Source organism: Carlito syrichta, unplaced genomic scaffold (genome assembly GCF_000164805.1).
Source record: "Carlito syrichta isolate Samal-C Ts95f unplaced genomic scaffold, Tarsius_syrichta-2.0.1 Scaffold312060, whole genome shotgun sequence".
Taxonomy (NCBI): domain Eukaryota; kingdom Metazoa; phylum Chordata; class Mammalia; order Primates; family Tarsiidae; genus Carlito; species Carlito syrichta.
The window spans coordinates 347,903-369,326 of record NW_007256156.1 but is presented as its reverse complement, the minus strand read 5'-3'; the positions used below and the strand labels follow the sequence as shown (position 1 = coordinate 369,326).

Here is a 21,424-nt window from a genome sequence, read left to right as displayed (position 1 = left end):
AAAAAAAAAAAAAAAAAAATCACAGCCTTCAATGGATTACCTACTGGGGCAAAGTTTAGTTATATAAACATGTTCATAAACCAGTGAATTGAATTTGTATTACTATCTCATGGATAGATTTCTTTTTTTTTTTTTTTTTTTGAGTTGGAGTCTCACTGTCACCCAGATTGGAGTGCAGTGGCCGCTGCGGCCACCTCAGCCTCGACCTACTGGGCTCCGGGGATCCTTCCGCCTCAGCCTTCCAAGTAGCTGGAACTACAGGCGTGCGCTACCATGCCCGGCTGATTTTTGATTTTTATTGTAGAGATGAGGTCTCACCAAGTTGACCAGGCGGGTCTCGAACCCACGGGCTCAGGCAATCCACTCAACTCAGTCTCCCAAGGCGCAGGATTACAGGCTGAACCACTGAGCCTGGCTTCATGGATAGATTTCAAAGGTAAAATTTATAGTATCTTTCAGGTACACATGTGTAGATGTGTGTGTGTGTGTGTGTGTGTGTGTGTGTACATTTATTATGCTGTATGTTGTGTCTACAGGGTACCAATTGGCTTAAAAAGAAAAGACAGCTCATAAATTAAATAAGTCCAAGCATTTTTCAAGTGCACTTGACTTAAGTGAATCTTTAATAAACAATCTGGCTTTAAAATTATTTGTAACATAGAAATGCCTTTGGAATTGTCAGCACACATTTTTGTCTGAGTTTTATATTTGTTTCTGCTAGATATTTTGAGGTGTCAGAGTTTGGCACAGAAGGTTATAAAACTATAAACTCAGCCAAAACAAAATGATCTACACTTGTGTAATTTTTTTTTATAAATAAGACTAATTTTTTTTTTTTTTGAGTTGGAGTCACACTCGGTCACCTAGACTGGAGTGCAGTGGCTGCTGCCGGCCACCGCAGCCTCGCCTGCTGGGCTCCGGTGATCCTTCTGCCTCAGCCTTCCGAGTAGCCGGAATTACAGGCACAGGCTGCCACGCCCGGCTGATTTTTTGATTTATTGTGGAGATGAGGTCTCACCTGCCCAGGCGGGTCTCGAACCCATGGGCTCAGGCAATCCACTCACCTCAGCCTCCCAAAGGCACGGGATTACAGGCTGAGCCACCGAGCCCGGCTAATAAGACTAATTTAAAGTCATTAATTTAATGTAAACAGCTGAACCTTCTGAGTTAATGGCAAAAAATGCCCATGCATTTAACTTTGTTTCTTACTTTGGGGAACATCAAATATGCATAGGTCATAAAAATGGTTAACAAGGAAATAATGACTATCTTTGTCTGAAATCTCAGTCTCATAAGCAATCTATATCGATTGTTAAAAATGGCTGAGGTCAGGCGTGGTGGCTTAATCCTGTAATCCCAGCACTTTGGGAGGCCAAGGTGAGGGGATTTCCTGAGCCCACGAGTTCAAGAACAGCCTGGGCAACTTGGCAAGACCTCATTTCTACAATAAAAATATTAAAAAATTAGCTTGACATGGTAGTGAACACCTGTAGTTCCAGCTACTTGGAAGGCTGAGGTGGAAGGATTGCCAGAGCCCAGCAGGTCGACGCTGGAGTGGTTGTGTGTGACAAAGCGAGACTCCAACTCAAAAAAAAAAAAAAGAATGAAATGTAAATGGAATAAATGCTGTAAGGGAGCATTCTGTGTAAATTAAAATCTTGAAATTATTTTGGGTGCTCATTAGACATCTGGATCATTTCCAGTTAAATAATGGTTATGATATGGAGAAATTTTTTTTAAAATTCAAATTATATGTTGGAAAAGTTACATATTAAACAAAGTAGAAAGGAACCTCTAAGTAGGAAGACAGATATGAAAAAAGTTAAAATTTTTTCCCTGTGTTAGAACATTTGCTTATAATATTGATTTGCTCTTAACAAAATTACAAGAGGATTTGATTTTGATTCTATAATCTGTTTATTTTTGAAAACTTCTCAGATTCATATCTCAGCATTTCAACTTTGTTGTGTTTTGCTGCTTTCAGCTTTATCTTTTGAAAAGGTCTGAAATGATAACTCTCTTTTTCAACTTTTTGGTCAGCTTCTGTAACTTCTTCCTCCAGTTCTAACTACTCCTGTGGCCTGATGCTTATCTTGAAAGTCTAGAAAAGCAGTGTTTTCCTCCATTATAAGTTGATTCTGTACACTTGGCTTTCTTTGATATATCCAAATTGTTTCATGTAACTATAAAACCATCATGCTATTCCCTGCTCAAGGTACTAGTTTTCTAGTTTGTTTCCTCTCTAACCTAATGTTCACTCATAGCTGTGGACACACTCTTCCTGTGTTTGATTAATTCAAATACCCTTTTCATCAAGTTTGACTTCAGGTTATCTAAAAGGGCTTCCCATAAGGAGAAACAATCATACTGCAGAAGGTCTTCCTTTACCTTTTGGTAACTGGCCTAAGAAATAGATTTTACATTTTATAAAGCTAATATCTATGTTATCATTATTTATTGAGATTTTTATTGCTTAAGAAAACTGAGATTTAAAAGAATTAAGGTTTATAAATTTATGTAGCTTTCTGTATTGCTGTGCTGTCAAGTTACAGGGCTTTGACTCTTGGGTCTGAAAAAAAGCACTGGCTCCTGCTAAATCTTGAACGTTGACACCAGTCAAAGCCTCATCTTCTGACCTAGGAGAAGGCAACAACCAAAATGGACTGCTTTTGTAAGAAACACTGAGACAGAAATGAAAGCTATTCAATTCTTCTAGATTCAGGGCCAATTGTGGAAGAGGTGGTTGTGTGATATTGTATGAGCAGATTTTGGGGGATAAAATAGGTTGAGTTTTTTCTATAAACTAAACATTAAAATCAAAATCACACTGATGCAAGAACATTATCTGGGCCCCTGTGTTGGAATAACAGGGTTTTCTTGGACCACTGATCTGGTCTTTAATAGAAAATTGTAAAAGGTTATGGAACTCTTACCTTATGGTCAAACTGATTAAAAGTAGATACATTTGTTTAAAAAGTTTTATTAAATTGGCTTTAACATTAACAATACACAATACAAAGATAAAATTTGTTTTTCTCCTTTGAACGAAATTGTTGTGCAATATTAATAGGATATAATAAAACAATAAATTTTGTTTACTCTTTGTGTAAATTGCAGAATAAAATAAACTGAGGTGGAGAGAAAGAGAGATTTAATTGGGCTCATGCTGTCTTTATTAGATATTATTGTTTGAAAAATTGAGTTTCCTCTCTATCAAAAAGTAAAGGTTTATTTTGAAATCTTTGATTTATAATTTGGGGTAAACAAATGACTTTTTATGGTGATCTGTGATCCTATTTTATGATATCAAGTGTTTTAAATTTTTGATATTTGACATATTTCCCAAAGTCAAAATTTCAAGTTCTAAATTCAATATTTTTTACTGCAAACTAACTTTTTTAGATATCAGGTCCCCTAAAGTCCAAGAGAGACATATTAGGCTTATTTGGTATGTTAAAATTATTCAGGAAGCATTGTCAAATATGAGATTGTATCTAACTTTCTTTGGGTTAAATTTGTATAACTTTGCTATTAATATGTGTTCCAAAATTATACAAGATTCCTAAAATTTGAATATGTCTTAGTAAATGTTATCTATAATAATTATAATTATTATGTTAAATTGTTGTATGCCACAGAAATAATCAAATTTCTTTGTTAATTGTGTCTTTAACCATGGCTCTCTTAAGACTTTTGTCATTCACAATAATTGTTTTACTTTGACTCTTTTCAAAAGGTTGTTTATAATCAGCTACAGTCCATGACTTGCTTCTTTAAGAGCGTTCATTAAAAATAAACCTTTGAATTCAGGTTTTTTATAACTTTGGAGATTGTGCCACTGGACAAGAGAGAAAATTTCCAGGCTTCTCAATGAAAAGCTGATGGGTTTATGAGGATTGCTGACCCAGTATCAAGCAGAACACGAGTTAATTGCATGAACTGAACTAATAGAGGATGGAATAATTTTTTATGACTTTTTGTTTGAAACAATGCTGATTCTTTTTGTGTTGTTATTCAGGGTAGAGAAAACTTTTTTCTTTTAAGCTATTTGTAGCCCTCAACAACTGAGTATACTCTTGCAAACAATATTTAAAGCATATTTCTTTCTTGCTATCTGATTTGAACAGAATTTGGAAGCTATTTGTGAGTATATTTTTAATTTACGGCAATATGGTTGTATACCTAAGTTCAGTAAAAATCCGTGTTCTTTTGTAACAGGACACAATTGGGAGCAGTGATTATTTTACCAAGACTCTGACTGGAATATCATATTTTCAGATATAAACAGACTGCTTTGAGGAATTGAGATTGACTTTATAGAGCCAATAAACACCCTTTGAAAAAACTGGCCTTGTACCTTGTCTACCTAGTTCCTTTACAAGGTTCCTGACCTGTAGTAAGTAAAGAATGTCACTTTCAAACAGGCACAGGCACCTCAAGTTACTTTAGGACCTTGAGAAGAGAGGAATTCATGCAATTCATACAAATATCTTCAGGCATAGATAATTCCTAGGCTAGGCTCAAGGGGGTAAATCTGAGATTCTTTGTGAAAAAGTTCCAGAAAAGTCAGTTTAAAAGAGCCTATATGAGCCGGGCTCTGTGGCTCAGCCTGTAATCCCGCACCTTTGGGAGGCTGAGGTGAGTGGATTGCCTGAGCCCGCGGGTTCGAGACCCGCCTGGGCAGCGAGACCACATCTCTACAATAAATCAAAAAATCAGCCGGGCATGGTAGCGCATGCCTGCAGTTCCAGCTACTTGGAAGGCTGAGGCGGAAGGATCGCCGGAGCCCAGCAGATCGAGGCTGCGGTGGCTGGGAGTGGCCACTGCACTCCAGTCTGGGCGACAGAGTGAGACTCCAACTCAAAAAAAGTAAATTAATTAATTAATAAATAAATAAAAATAAAAGAGCCTATATGGATTATAATTCTTGCTGCACTTTATGCAAATCAAGTCAAAATAATAAGACCCAAACTTGTTTTGCAATAAATTGTTTCCACAATGATTTGTCTTTAGTAGAAGTCAGGTACTGAAGGAAGAAAAATTATGTTTCACAAAATAACTATAGTAAATGTGTTATTAGATTAGCCTTTGATTCCTGGGTGGCCTCATTGTCTCCAATGGTATGGAGCTACAGCAATGCTGCATTCAGTTATTCAATGTAAAACTTAGAAGTGGAACTAAGAGATAGATTAAACTCTTGGGGAGTTGGTGCACTGGATGTATAAGGAAATGCAAACTAAGAAGGAAAAAGTGAAATATTCAATCCCTTGGTTATTGTTATCTATAACAGAGAAATTGAAAGTAAGAGATTGCTGGTTTAGGCCTTGAGGCTGGACCAAACTCAGATGTGGGTCTATCTGAGCTCAGATCACTAGCCTCAGAGTTATATACAAAAGGGAAAATTATGTCAGGTCACCATAAATTACCTTTGAAACCTGTGGTTTCCAAGAAGGTAGTCAATGTGGAGAAAAAACAAAAACAAGTAACTGTTGAAACCAGAGGATACAATATGAAGGAACTGTTCCATTTTGCAGATTGGTATTATCAGTTTCCTGAGGAATCTTTGCTAAAATGGATTGTTAAAGTAAGTATTTTGACAGAAATGTCATTGGTTTAAAAGGCTGCAGAGTGGAAGACCATGTTTTAGTTGATGCAGGACCCACAACTTACTACTGAACCATCACAGATGGGTATATACAATCTAGTGACACAGGCAGTTACTTCTGAGATAATGACCCGCATAGTGGACTAGATAAAAGCCACTCTAAGATCTGTTTACCCTGAGAATGGGAACTGCCCACCTGTAAATGCCAAGTGGAGAACCCCAGATGAAGTAGCTGATATGTTTCATATGCAAGCCATGGGGAACTTGCTTTTTGATGACAGGAATATAAACCTTACTTTCTGGCTTTTGGTTTTTGGTTACAATGAAGAAGTCTCTTTCTAAAATTTTTCAAGAGACAAATCTTACCTGGAAAAAGGTCTTTCCCCTTCCCCTGCTGAGGATACAAGTAGCCCCCAGAAGTGGGTTGGCTCTTAGCCCCTTTGAAATGTTGTACAGGAGACCATTTCTCCAGACTCTCTGACACTTGAGGATTTTTCCTCCCCTGAAACAGAAGCTAGATAATATAAAACAATTAGGAAATATATTAACTAGTCTCTCTGAGTTTCCTTCCAACCAACTACAGTTCCTTATGGACATGCCTCTCCACTCTTTGAAGCCAGAGTATCAAGTCTTGCAGAAGACCTGGGCCAGTTGCACACCATACTTAAGTAAAGCCAGTCCCTCTGGAATCCCTACAGGAGAAACAGTCATAATCTTGTGAATCCTCAGATAGCCTTAAGTTGATAGTCAAACCCCAGTCTTAGACCCTAAACAAGAAATAATAAAGGGAATATGTGCTTTTCAGGATTGTTCTCTTGGATTCCCCAATGGATATGCTCCATATTCCTTGGTATTTTTTAAAGATTTGGGCTATCTATGTTATTATCTTAGGTAAAGTGACTTAAAATGTTGTTCTAAAACCAAAATAAAAGTACCCAGATCATAGTGCTCCAAGAAACCAGATGCTAACCAAGTACTAGTGAGTACTTCCAATTAAAGGAGTAATGTTTTAACTCCTACTTGGTATCGCACAATAGCCCTCCTCAGCATGAAACAGCCAGAGGATTGACAACCAGATTCCCCATAATTGAGGAATTGATAAATAGGAAGGAGGGACGGAAACCAGCCAATAGAACTGCTGTTTACAGTTTTTGAGTAAACACAGAAATTGACATTCCCAGTAGTAAAGCTGGAAACTTACATTTATCTTATCTGAGTTACTTCCTCAAGAAACCAACCCTCAGGCAAGGGATTGAATCTCACCAGATCACTGCATCCAGGCAATAAGATGCCAGACTTCTCATTCATTGTGACTGTTTCCTTACCTTTCCCTAATTCCTGTTTTCCTGCATGTAGCTACATTTCTTCCCCTCTATATAAATCCCCAATTTTAGTTGGTTAGGAAGATGGATTTAAGATAGATCTCCCATTCTTGTTGACGTCATCCAAATAAAAGCCCTTCTTCCCTGGAAATACTTGTTGTCTGGGGATTGGCTTTTGACACAGTGAGCAATGGGACCTAGCCCAAGACTCCGGTGTTTTAGTAACAATATCTCTATTTTCTTCATGTATTTTTGAAGGAAAAAAAAGCCTTACCTGACTGCAATCCCAATTAGTGGCTAGTGAATTCTGCTCATTTCCCAGATTCTTACTGTAAGTCAGCAAAGTGATCTGCAGGTATGTTAATGACTACAGGCACAGAAAGGCAGGAGACATGCAATCTTCCTTCAGACAGAAAGAACTTCTCCCAGTTGCATATTTTCAATGGCTATCATTCTTTATAGGTGAAAACTAAGATATGTCCTTTCAGTTGCATAGAAAACAAATCTTGATGTAACCAATGTATCTTAGTACCACATAGTGGCAACCTGCATAAACTGAAGTAGCTCTTGTTGGGACTCCATTTTGGAGTTTAAGCTGTGGAAATTGTAACTAAAAGTTTGTTCACCAAAGAAGGCAAACACTGAGGTTGTTGCTGAGTGGTCCATAAGAGTACACAGAAAAGTACCTTAAATAGGATCAGAATGTCTTCAGGATATCATGAAAGACCAAAAACTTTCATTTCAAGACAGCCCTCTGTAGCCTATATAACTGATCATCCGCATTGGGAAAAAGCCTAGGTATAGTGTCCTTCCATTCAGTTACACCCTTTAGATATAGAAAGGTTTCTATTTATTCTCTAGTCTCTATCATCCCTTCATTTTATACAATGAGCTCCTGCTCATGCAGGGCTTGTGAAGGGGTTGAGAGACTTGCTTTAGAGACACCACATACAGGTGTTCCACAGAGAACTATAACAACCATTAATAGTTACTACTAACAGGTGATGAAAGAGTTGCAATTCTACTTGGATTCTACGTGGCCAATTTTGGGATGATACAAGTGATGATATTCAAGGAGCAGCAAAGAAGCCTTCCCCCACTGCAAAATCCATCTTCTCCCTGTAGAATTCACCGCATTATATAAAGAGGTTTTTTCCTCACTGGTCTGTAGTTATCATTAAGTTGCAATAACATATAAGTCAGTAAGAAGGCAAGAGTGTAGTTGCTTTTTGAGTATTTATTCAAATCAACTTCCAAACGAAAACAAGCATGGCATATCTCCTTTTTGTTGTTCTTTTAAAAGTACTAAACTTGATGAAATTTGACTAAAATTCGAGACTCCTCAAACTAGAGCCAGGAGTGCAGAACCATGAAGCTTTCAATTTGCAAGTTGTCTATAAGGCCGGACATAGTGACTCAAGTCTGTAATCCCAGACTTTGAGAGGCCAAGGTGAGGATATTGCCTGAGCCCACGGGTTCGAGAACAGTCTGGGCAACTTGGCAAGACCTCATCTCTCCAATAAATAAAAAAATCTAGCCGGGCACTATAGTGCACGCCTGTAGTTCCAGTTACTTGGAAGGCTGAAGTGGAAGGATCACCTGATCCCAGCAGGTTGACTCTGGGGTGGCCATGAGCATGCCGCTGCACTCCAGCCTGGGCGATGGAGTGGGACTCCAACTCAAAAAAATAAAAAATAAAGTTGTCTATATGTAAGGTAATGAATATGTTAATTAGTTGGATTGTGGTAATCATTTTACAATGTATATGTATATCAGAACATCATGTTGTACACCATAAATATATATAATTTTTGTTTGTGGATTATATCTCAGTAAAGCTGGAGAGGAAGGAAGGAAGGAAGGAAGGAAGGAAGGAAGGAAGGAAGGAAGGAAGGAAGGAAAGAAAAAAGGAAGGAAGGAAGGAAAAAAAAGAAAGAAAGAAAATTAGTTGACTCCTAAATTGGTCCACATAGTAGGCCATGTAAGTTAAACAGTGGACCAAATACAGTTATGATGAAGAAGGTCAAGAAGGATATAAAAGGGGAAATTAGAAAGTTACCTGGGGACGTTTCCATACCACCTTTCCTGGAAGCAGTCGGTTGTAGAAAAGAGAATCATTCTCAGGTAGAAAAGTTGGATCACAGAAAAGTCTACTGTCTTTGATGCACTCCTGCTTCAGTTCCTGATACTTCTGGTTTTTGAAGAGCTTCAGAGGAGGACCCATAGTGTTGAACTATGCCTAGAATGAGGAAAATTGTCTCTGAAGGAAGAGGTTCTCAGATCTTTAAAGGACTACCTGATATTAAACAAACATCCCAGTGACTTCTTCCCAGAGCTAGACACTTCAAGTTTGGCTTTAAAGGAAAAGTCACCATTTTCAAGGAAATAAGGGTTTAGGCTCTTCACCTATGTAGTATAGAGCCTTGGGCAAAGTCACCTAACCATTTTGAGGCCTCAGTTTCACTATCTGCCAAACTGGACAATATGGACCTTAACAATTCCATTGGTGTGTGTGTGTATATATATATATATATACACATACATACATATGTATATATATATATATATATATATATATACACATACATACATATGTATATATATATATATATATATATATACACACACATACATACATATATAAAATTGTGAAGATTGCTAGTTAAGTGTAAGCCACTTAAAGGACAATCTTCCACTTATACTGACAAGGAGTAGTTTAAGGCAAAGCACAATTCTAAATTTGAAGATAAGGGGAAAAGTCACTATATTATATTCAGAATAAGTCGGAGTCCTGGAGAGCCACATACTTTGTACACAAGGGAAGAAGCAACTCCTTTCCATTCTAACAAGTCCTTTTACACAATTCATTCCCTTTCATCATTTAAAGAGCTTTGCATGTTTAATGCTGGCCAGGAAGGTTACTGCAAGAAATAGAGCACAGCAGATGGCCTCCAAAGACAAGGAAAGATAGAAAGATTGCATGGTCTTTCTTCTTCAAAGTCTAATGTACAGTCATTTGCCCGTGATAAAAGGCAGACTGTGAAATTCAATTACACTAATTTGGTGGGCTATAGATTCTTATCCCATGGCAATACACCGTTGCTTTCTTTTCTTTAAGAAGAAAAATATAACTCATTCTGGTTAAACAGAGAATTAATATAGTTGCTCTTCAGCAATGTCTATCAGAGTGTCCCACACTCAAATACCCTTAACCAACCGTTTTTTGTTTTTTTTTTGAGTTGGAGTCTCACTCTGTTGCCCAGACTGGAGTGCAGTGGCCGCTCCCGGCCACCGCAGCCTCGGCCTGTTGGGCTCCGGCGATCCTTCCGCCTCAGCCTTCCGAGTAGCCGGAACTACAGGCATGCGCTACCACGCCCGGCTGATTTTTAGATTTATTGTAGAGATGAGGTTTCGCTGCCCAGGCGGGTCTCGAACCCACGGGCTCAGGCAATCCACTCACCTCAGTCTCCCAAAGGTGCGGGATTACAGGCTGAGCCACCAAGCCCAGCAACCAACCATTTTTTATGAAGACAATTTGAAAGGTAGATTTGATTTTAAATAGCTTTGGGGTGATAATAGGGTTTTCAATGCCCTTGCTTGATTCACAAAGATAGATTTGTAATAATTTGAATGATCCTCTCCTGGCATTCAATAGTAAATAAGAATGGGGTTGTGAAATTTACATATTGTCATCTGTTTCAAAATATATTTTAGGAATAATTGTTTATATTCTATGATGATAGGAGGGTTAAAACAAAACAATAAAAACCTGACTAAGGTTCAGAGAGTCTGCTTAAAAATGGACAAAATTTGCACCAAAAAAAGGAGGATACATTAGCACTTTAAAGAGTATCTGTGTGGTATATTTGTGAGGTTGTTGCTATTTTATAAAAAGTGAAATATAGTCAGACCTCTGTACTAGTTCATTTCATGTCCTTTCCGTATCACATTGAAATCTCTCACTGGTGAAGAGAAGTTTCCCCATCTGAAAACCATAAAAATTTTTAATTTAATTTTTTTTGCAATATATGTACAACAAACTTACCCTTTCTCTGAATCCAAGGAATAAGAAACTGAAAATAACTGCAGTTTTTTCCCATAGCCTTATTTATTGACAATTGCTTTTTAAATTGAGGGCTATGGGACGCTACACAACACTGAAATGCTTTCCATCATCAAATTTAAGTCTGCCCTCATTTTAAATATTAAAATGGGCCCAGCATGGTGGCTCAAAGCCTGTAATCCCAGCACTTTGGGAGGCTGAGGTGAGGGGATTGCCTGAACCCACAGGTTCAAGAACAGCCTGGGCAACTTGGTGAAACCTCATCTCTACAATAAATAAAAAAATTAGCTGGGCGTGGTAGCATGTGCCTGTAGTTCTGGCTACTTGGAAGGGTGAGGCAGAAGGATCGCCAGAGCACAGCAGGAGTGGCCATGAGCGTGATACTGCACTCCAGTCTGGACGATGGAGTGAGACTTAAACTCAAAAAAAAAAAAAAAAAATTGAAATGTATTTCACAGTATTTAAAAGCATAAATGATATCAGTAACAATTTTTGGTTATGCAACATCAACGTCAACCTGAATGTTTGTCCTGGCTCCTTTTTGAAGCCTGTCACAAATGAACCCTAATTTTTGCACGTGCTCAAACTACTGTACCTCTTGCTTTCCCTAGAAAGTTTGGTGGTTTGCCAAAGACTGAGGACTGTAAATGTGGAATAGTCTGGGATAATTAAAATATTTAGTTTGCCAGAACCTCCTAGTCACTGAAGATTCTGGTTAAATAGTTATTTCTTGCTCTTTTCCCAAAAGTCTCTCTTACTATTCATATTCAGTTAAATGGCAAGACAGGCAAAAGCATGCAAAAGGAATCCAGGTTATAAAGAGCTTGTCTACAAACAGAAGCAGCATCAATTGAAAAGAAAATCAGTTTTCATTTTTAAAACCAGTATGATTCCAATAGACTCTTTTAAAGGCAGAATGTACAGCTGGCATGGATAGGTTAAAGTTTGACAGAATGCCATGGGGGTGCCTGCATTTTGGGGGCACATAGTAAGTGAGGAATAGCAGGCTATGAGCCTTAACTTTCGTTAGAGTACAATTATAGTCCTAAGTCCGAGGGACTCATAGAATAGAAGTTATTCTCATTTCTGACTAGCTAACAGTATAACTATGTTGAATCAGTTTGCTCTGTGACCTTGTTCAATTTGTGCCTCAATTTTCTCATCAGGAGAGTGAGATTATGTACCTTGCCCTCTCACACCATGGCTGTACCTAATGAGATGGTTAGTGTAATAGTAATTTTGAATAAGAAGAAAGTGCTCCATAAATGCAAGATATACATTGAGGCCCTCTTCTTGCCTGGTACAGAGCTGGGCACACAACTATTGTTCAGAAAATTTTGTTGAACAGATAAATGTCTTATGTAGAGAACTAATGTTTGTATGGCAGTTTATTGTTTGAAGTATGCGTTTTACATTTTTAGTTCAGGTTCCCCTCATAGTGGCCATGTTTAGTAGAGATTATCTGGGCCCTTCATTTTGTAGCTGTAGAAATGGCAGCTCAGAGAAGTAGCAGCTAGAAACTGGCAGAGCTGACTCAAACTCAGGTTTTGTGTAATGCCAGATTTGGTGTGCAGCTTTCCATCATACCACACAGCTTCTTTTGGTCACTGTTTTCTCAGAGAAAGGATTTTTTAGTTCAAGTGAGGAAACCCTCCAAAGCAAACACAATATAAAATTTTGAGGCATTTTGCCTAGAATTTATTGCAATGGTAGGTATTGAAAATGTCCTTTATTTTTCATGGTTTGAGGATCATGGGAGAATCCGAATCCTTTGCATCTGAGAGCTCATCAGTTAACCTTCAGAAAACTTTTGGAAACCCAGAAGTGTGTAAGTTGGGTTTGTCAAAAACATTTTGCACTTTGGGAATGAAGGAGTGTGGAGAAGGGAATGTTCCCTTCTTTCTGTTCTACTGCACCAGATAGTGATGGGGAGGGGAGAGCCCTTAAGTTAAAGACCACATAATAGGAAATTTGGTAGACAAAAGTTAGGGTTTTGAGTATAAGCCTGGGGATTTGAGTATAAACCAAGGAAAGTCTCTTGCTAACAAGGGAATGCAGACATTTAAGAAAAGGGACCTTGTGGCCTGAGGGCTAGTGGGATGAGTGGTTGGGGGAGGCAGAGCGTGGGATTTAGCACTGAGGTAATGATCTTAGGCAGTATTATTTGAATTCAGACCCATCATCTAGACGAAGAATATGAGGAAGACAAGGGTAGGGGCAGGCCCAGAGTGTGAGTGTGGAAAGATGAAAGTTACCAGGGGAAATTGAGGGAGCCTGCCACATAAAATACAAGACTGCAGTTAGGAAAGGGAGCTTTTGCTACTCACTGGACCAGAAAGGTCGCGGGAGCTAAGCAAACACTTAGAGCAAAATCTCTTGCTACTTTACCTGTGGGCCAGCCTTAGAGTAAAAGCAGATTTTGTTTTACAAAAAAATCTGATAAAGAAAATCCAGTCTGTGGATTTTCACAAACGAATTTCACAAATTCACAAACGAATTTGTGTATAGGTGAGTGAGAGAAAAAGTGAGGGTACTTAAAGGGGAGAGAGCATGACTCCGGGGGCATTGTTTCTGACTAGTTTCTCATTTTCCCCAGTTTCCCCCTTGTTCTGTACTTGGGGCAAAAATTGAGGTAAAAGCAACTAGAAGTTTGTAGATAAATTGAACACAGAAAACGCAACTCTGCCCTGGCATGAAAACCACAATCAGCACCCTTTATCCTCACACCTAAGGTGAGAAAAGGAGGGCTTGAATAGGAAGAAATAATAAAAATTCAGCATCCGCATGACACGCAGAGATTCATGCTTTCCATATCCACACAGAACCACAGCTTATATCCATGGTACACATTTATCAGGAAACTTACGTATGGTTGTTCAGATTCAAAGCATTGGCCAAATATTCTGGGGTCTGAAAGGGATCATAAAGGTCCTCTGATTCAGCCCACAGACTTACATATGACACACCTACTCCTCCCAGAGAGAATACTCTGTTCAAATAAATTCAAAGAAAAAAAGAATACATAATTGTCTGTAATTTCACTGTTGAAGAATCCTACAAAAAATAAAAAGCAATTCAAAATTATAAAAAGAGCACAGGTGGCCAGAAGATCTAGGAACAAATCCCAGATGCCACCATTAAGTGCATATAACATCTCTGTCCCTCAGTTTCCCCATAAGTATAATGGGAATATGATGGCTGCCCTGTCTACCTCAGCATGTTATTGGGAGGCTCTAATGAAATTGAGTATGTGAACATACATTTTAATTGTTAAAGATAAGGCTAAAAGTAGGGCAGTATTATTAGGAAGTGCTTTTTTAGCAAATCTCTTTTCTGTCAGTGGAAACTGAGGTGATGTGATTATATGCTTTAAATAAGACATGTACCAACATTCAAAAGACTAATATAAAATGGCCCCTTAGCCATTCTCTACTCCATATTCCACCTCTTCTTTTTGGCTGACTTGCTCTCTTGGCTGAATGAGCCCACCCTAGACATCTACTTCCACAGTTTTTCAAAAATCGAATTCTGATTTTTATAGAATGTTATGCTGAAAGAACTCTTGAAAATCACTTAGTACAACTTCTTTCTTTTACTGTAAGGTAAAGTGACTTGCCCACTAACTTACATAGTTAATGACAGAGCCAACACTAAAACTGGAACCTCCTGACTTTTGTCACCACAATTTTTTTAAAAGATGAGGGAATGCAAACATGAAAACATAAAGCCTCAAGCAAAGGTATTGCTTTTTAAAATTCTCATTGTCCTCTTCTTGCAGGAATGCACTTAGGAGTTTTGTTTTTGTATTGCAAACTGTCAGAAGGTGAAATGATTTCAAATCAAGGCTAATCAAAGAAACACTGTTTTGGGGTCACAAAGGGGCTTTTTCTGCTTTTAATTTAGAAACTGAAAACTCCCAAGGATATGGAAAGCCTACTTCTTAACCTATTCCTGACCACATTAAGTGTTTAGACTTTTCCCCAGACTGCTAGGGACTCTTTAAAAAATTTAAAAAACTATTCCAGTTCAAAGTATTCACAGACACTGGGGCACACGTGTGCACAGGAACGCACACCCTCCCCCAACAAACTTCCAGAAGAAATGAAAGAGTTGATTTGTAGCTCGCATAGAATTTTTTTTTATTTATTCCTTCATACTATAGAGTGTCCTTAATTTCACAACAACGATTAGCAAATGTGGCATTAGCTGAATTTCAGTAAAACATTAATACAAACCAGGATGTTTTATCTTGAAGCCAGAAGTGACTGTCAGGACAGCAAAATCTGTTGACTTTTCCTATGTGCTCTTCACCAAACTTAGAGATCCAAATCCCCAAAACCAATTGTTTTAATTGCAATGCACCACTCCTTTTTCCTGTCTCCCAGCAGTGAAGCCCCTAGAACGCTATAGTTGGTGTGGGGTTGGGAGATGGAGCCCCAGTTGCAAATCAAAGTTTAAACCAAAGCTAGAATCAGAGAAGAGGACAACCAGGCCAGGGACTGAAAATGGAAGAGCCAATCAACCTGTCACGGGGGCAAGAGGGCCCCTGGCTGTGCAGACAGGGAGTTAAGACAGCCTTGACTGCCACTCCCTTCTGTGCAACAGTGCACAGCTTGCACACCCCACTGCCAGGGCTCACAGGCCTGTTGCACACAGTGTGGCTCCAAGACTTTGCCTGCATTTCAATAATTTGTCCATAACTGTGGATCAGCAGAAGCTAGAAGGAAGCCCTGACAGTAGCTACACTTCTCCCCCTCACAACATTCCCCCAAGTTTGTCCTTGCTTGCCAGGTGTTTTGAGTAGCAGAAGTCAAACACACACACACACACACACACACACACACACACACACACACACACACACACACACAATTGGCCAGATATCCCAAGAAAAATCTCATTTCTAGACAATCACAATCACCCCTCCCTCCCAATAACCAGCCACAAATTCCAATAGAAGTTTCCAAACTGCTAGAAATGCGCACACATTTGATCCAGACAAACCATAAAATGATAGCTGTGGAGCTTGATGAACAAGAAAGTTGAAGTTTCTTCACCTCTATTAGACGCTAAGTTATCCAGTAAATAAAACTCCAGGGTAAGTTTGTGAATCCCCTCTCTACTCACCTGAGTTATCCCAGAGCCCTGCTCCTGCTACTGCTGCTGCTGTCGCTGTTGCTGCCGCTGCCGCCGCCGCCGCCGCCGCCGTCGCCTCTGCCACCGCCGCCGCCGCGGTCGCAGCCACTGCTCTTAGCCAGGTAACCCTACTAAGTCTGTTCAGTCAGTGCGGCTGAACAAAGATTCTGGCTTTCTTAACCTGAAAACTATTTGGGCTGTACCAAGCTCTGTTCACAGGGGGAGATGCCTCCCAGCAACTTCAGGAGGCTTTGCCCCGCCCAGCAGTCAGCCACTGATCCTGAGTCATGAGGAAAATCTGGAAGGCGCCCCTGCCAGATGTGCTGACAGGATGCCCACTCCAGACCCACCCACCAGCAAATCAGAAAACCCGGGAAGCCTCGTTTGGAAGATCTTTCAGTTCCCAGGAGAAATAGGACTTTCAGGGAGGGGGTCTGATAGATTTCTGACTTTTTCTGTCTTAGAGTTCATACCACAGACACGAACATTACTGGAGAGAGGACATGCAGAGAAAAATGTTGAAGTGTTGGCAAAGTTCTCGTGAGCTAGGCTACAGACATGGCCGTGGGAGGCGGGTCTATGATAGTAATGAAAACTTCAGCAAGCAAGTGGGAGTGAAAAAGCAGCTAATGAGGTGCAGTGAAAAAAGTTCACTTTGTGAAACAAAGGTGACATTTGACCAAGGGCAAAGAGAAAGGGGCATTAAGAGGAAAGCGAATGGAGTTCGATTCCACGGCAGCTATAAGAAACCTAATTTTTCACAATAGAACTATGGAGATTCTGCCAAGCCGTGTTAGGTGAAAAGCAGAACAAATAACTGTGTTTGCTCTGACGGGTCAACCAAGAGGGGTGCTCAGACCCCTGTAAACACTATGCCGCATCCCAGTCAAGGTCTTGCTCCCTTCGTCCTGAGTCATTCATTGGGATACAATTCCAGGGACATGAATCTCAAGTTGTTTTGTTTGTTTCATTTTTGCAAACTATGAAGGCTTCCATCATCCCATTCCCCAGCTTTCCTGACCAGTGTAAAATTAACCCTTAATCTGAAATTATTACCCTCTGCTCCATCCTTGCACCAGCCTTCCTTCTGCCTAGTTGGAGACTGAAAATATGAAAGTGAACAAGGAAGCATTCTCTCCCCATTCACTGAGCCCATACCAATATTTTCATGAAACAGATTAGAACATTTCTATAACTCTGAGACTTCCTCCTTGACATTTTCCTACATTCTCCCTCTGTACCTTCTATGACCAGATGGAAATTGAACTAGAGGTAAGACAGAATACAAAACACCAGAGCTTAGGAGAATTGGGGCTCTAAATACTGGCATCCTATTTGGCTTGAGAGTGAGAGATTTCTCAAGTGTCCACCATGTCGTGGGATTTTGACTTTGAAACCAAGGGAGGATATTCTGGCTGGGCTCATCTTCTTCAGTCATCTTTTCCACCTTGTTAATTTTCACACTAGTAGGGAAACACAGAATCTGAGAATTAGAATAAAACTGGGAGGCCATATCTACCCTCATGATCAGTGTAGAAATATCCTTATGACAATCTGAAAAACTTGCCCCTCTATAAAGCATTTGGGCATTTCTTAATTGTTAAAAGTGTCTTCCTTAGGTAGAGGAAAAATTAGCTTCACACTATTTCTAATTCCTCTTTAGCATGACAGCCCTTTAAAATATTTAGCATGTCACCTCACATCATCTGTCCTCTGGGATAAGTATCCTCAGTTCTTTTCAATCATGCCTCACAGGACATGATTTCCAGATATTTTGCCACTCTGGTTGTCTTTTGAGCATAAACCTGCTCAGTGTGTAGCTTGTAGCTTAGTTAAAACCCTCTGTTATTTCTTGCATGAACTATTACTATGTGCCTGATTTTATGTTTGTATGATTAGCTTTTAATTTCATCTAAAAGCTGAGCTTTGCATTCATCCTCAAAAACCATTGCCTTGTTTATTTCAATCTATTCTCTTATGATCTTTCTGGATCTTAAGTCAACTATAGAATATCATATTCTCTACACCAACGTTTCTCAAACTTTCTTTTCATTACCATACTCCTAAAGAGCCTCTTTAGATATTTTTTCCTAATCTCTCTTTATGAAATGTTAATACTATAGACATACTATGTGTGTGTGTGTTTATATAACGTATGTATATCTGTATTCTATGTAAAAAAGAAAAAAGAAAAAGCTTTTTTTTCATTCCTTAAGAACCAACTTTTGTCCTCTTGGAGGCAATATTGCCACCGTTGAGAGTGCATGCTTTATAACACTAAGTTTTTTATCTGCATATTTTATCAGTCAGACTAATAAAAGTATTGAATGAAACAGAACCCAGGACAGAATAATGCAGTGTAATCTTAGAATCCTCCCTTTTTTAACAACCACTTTTAATAAGGTTGTTCAAACTTGAAGCAATCCATATAACTTCTGACCTACCCAGCTATTTTTCCATCTTATCCATCTCAGTGAAATCTGTATACATTATGCTATGGTATTCCTATCATCTACCCTTTTAGATAGCCTTTCAAAAAAGGAAATGGGCTTAGTTAGGCATGACTTGCTTGTAGTGAGCTCAGGCTTACCCCTAGTGATTTCCGTTGCCATTCTAAAACCTCATAAATGAGCTGCTTAACAGTGCATTCTATACTTTTGCCAAGGATAAACACCATGGTCATTGCTCTTCATTTTCCAAGATCTACATTTTGCATTCCACAACACCGCCACCCACCTTCACTAAAAATGGGGATATTTATCTACTTCTTTGCTATCTCTTGTCTTCCTTTTGCCATAATTTCTCAAAGGTTACCAAGTTTGGCTTTGTGATCACATCTATACATTCTCTCAGTAGCCTCAGATGTAATTTGTCTGGGTCTGGAAACTTGAACCCATTGAAGGCAGCTAAGTACTTATTATCTACTTATCTATCTTGGACTTTAAGTCTCTTTCCAGTTCAAAGATCATGCTCCTTGATGAAAAAGTTAAGTAACTTGCCCACGGTCACACACCTAGTAAACTGACAGAGCTGGGATTTAAATTCTAGCCTGTTTGACTCTGGAGTCTGGATCTTAACCAGAATACTATGGAGCTTTCAAATACCAAATAAGTGGTATGGCCCATGGGAGCTATATGAGTTCCAAAATAGGAGAGATCTTTTCTAGCAAAAGTAGTCAAGGTAGGCTTCTTAAGAGACGTAAAATTTGAACTTAGATCTTGAAGGATGAGTAGGATCCCAACAGAAAGAAAGGAATAATGTGTGTATATGTTGGTAAAGGTGAGGGAGGAGACTGAGTATGGCATCCCAGGCTTGGGAAATAACAAAGCTTAAGAATTGCAAACTTGGTCTGCCTTATAGTCTACCTGGTTGATCATTAGGAACATTAAGAAACCACAAATGGTCCAGAGATAGCCAGGGTGTTTGTTCCTGCCTCCCTTAATAACTATTCATTCGAGCTCTGTTCCTTACTGGTTGTATACCCTGAGGCAAGGCACAGTCCTTCTGATCCTTCATTTCCTGCTCTATAACATGGGAATAAAAATGGGCCTACTTTAGAGGGTTGTTGTGAGGATTAAATGAGCTAGTTGCTGGGGATATAATGGTGAGCAATAAAAACATGATCACAGCCCTCAATGAGTTAAAGATCAGCCATCCATTTACTTTGCAGAAGTTTTCAGTCTGTACTATTATTTTCATTATCTGGATAAAGTGATACATTTTACTTATCTTAAACTAACTTCCTTTAAAAGTTTGTGGGATAGTGGCAAGGAAGCTTTTGATCCGATAGCCCAGGATTTGTAGAGCAAGTTGATGGCTGCTCTTTCCAAGATGCTATAGATTCTGGTTAATTCCATTTCAGCCTTCACCCAAGTCTCAGTTTCTGCTCTTTTACTTCCTCTAGCCTCATTCCCAGTTCAATAATTTCCCCTATCTTGGGCATTTTCAATTCCTAGATTGTAAAATTGAATTCCCTGCTAGGAGCAAAAAGCCAGTTGAACCCAGTGTGCCAGATGGAAGTGGAAGGCTATATATTGGTGTAATATGGCTCAGCAATGTAGGGCAGTGCCATTTGGTTTTGGCCAGCTAGCTCCAGTCCTTGCCTCTTTTGAGTTTACAATCCCTCAAGGCCAGTAAAAGTGTGAACAGAAGCCACGGAAGAGGATGGACTGTCAGCTTCCAAACCAAATAACCCTGGGCCAGTGTGGGGTGGAGTTCAACCAAGACTTTGGGAGGGGGTAAATTGGATGTCTTCCCCGTTGGCCTGGTTAACACAAAAATATGCTTCTCTGGGCCGTCAGCAGAACTTTTTATTAATCAGGGGAAGCAACTAATTTGCCTTGTCAACAAAAGGGCTCTAGTTTCTCAGTATTAGTCAGAGGAAACCTCTGTCCCTAATAATTGAAATAAATGGTTACAGTGGTTGCTGATCTCTGACTATATCAAATCCATACTAATCTGTTTGATCTTCAAAGCCCTTCCTCCACCAAAGGATTGGCTTTACCACTGCTTGGCACTATATATCAGACTTTTGTGTTCCAGTTCTCAGGGTTAGACAAAATTATCAAGAACATGGGAACTGAGGGCTAGGAAAGTTGGATGCCTGGTGGGGGAAGGTGATGCTTTGGATACAGATATCATTCAAGTCTTAGGCATAAATTGTAGCTGAGGAAAGTTCAGTCCCAGTGAATCAAGCACTGGGTACCAAGTAAGAGTGGGCAAAGCCATAGATAAAAGACAAGGCAAGAAGTTAAGAATTGAGGTGATCCAGAACTCACAGGTCAATAACTATTGTGCAAGGTGGGATGGAGCCAAATAATGCAAGGCAACAGCTAAGAACAAAGCCAAAAATCAAGTACTTATTCTAAATGGGTGTCAGCTATCCCTACCCCCACATTTCATTCAAGATGTCCCTCCCATCATTGTGACTGTCCTTTCTCACCCTTCCATCTACCAGGTCTTGCTTACTTTTTATTCTCCAATGAATAAAAAATTTTGTTCTCCATGAAGACTTCTGCCTTTTTCACTGATCTCCATCCTCTCTGAAAATCATCTTGCTTTAAGTCAGTATCATATCACATACGTTTCAAGTTCAACATTCTTCAATGTTTCATGAGTATGCTTGGACTTCCTTAGACTGAAACTCCTTGAGGGCAGCAGCTCTACATTCTGTGCTTCTGGGTCAAGCATCAAGTAAATGTTCAGTAAATCCTTGGCAATGAATTCCAGAGACATTCGGAATAGAAGTCAGTAACAACTTAGCAAGAAACTTGAGATGAATATATCACACATATACAC

At 39.3% G+C, this 21,424-nt stretch overlaps 1 protein-coding gene across 2 annotated transcripts in view; it reads right to left on the bottom strand.

Annotated features, from left to right (window-relative positions):
- The window catches only part of CAPN6 (calpain 6), a 35,457-nt gene extending 19,180 nt beyond the window's left edge, over positions 1 to 16,277 (bottom strand). The window contains exons 1-3 of one of the 2 annotated variants that reach the window (XM_008069462.2): positions 16,224 to 16,277; positions 16,118 to 16,174; positions 8,987 to 9,166 (exon numbers count right to left, since the gene is read on the bottom strand). In XM_008069462.2, the coding sequence (XP_008067653.1) occupies positions 8,987 to 9,151 (165 nt within the window). In that variant the 5' untranslated portion in view covers positions 9,152 to 9,166; positions 16,118 to 16,174; positions 16,224 to 16,277. Of the gene's footprint in view, positions 1 to 8,986; positions 9,279 to 16,117; positions 16,175 to 16,223 lie in introns of those variants that run through there. The other variant, XM_021718261.1, reaches the window with a different exon arrangement.
- Between the last annotated feature and the right edge of the window lie 5,147 nt (positions 16,278 to 21,424).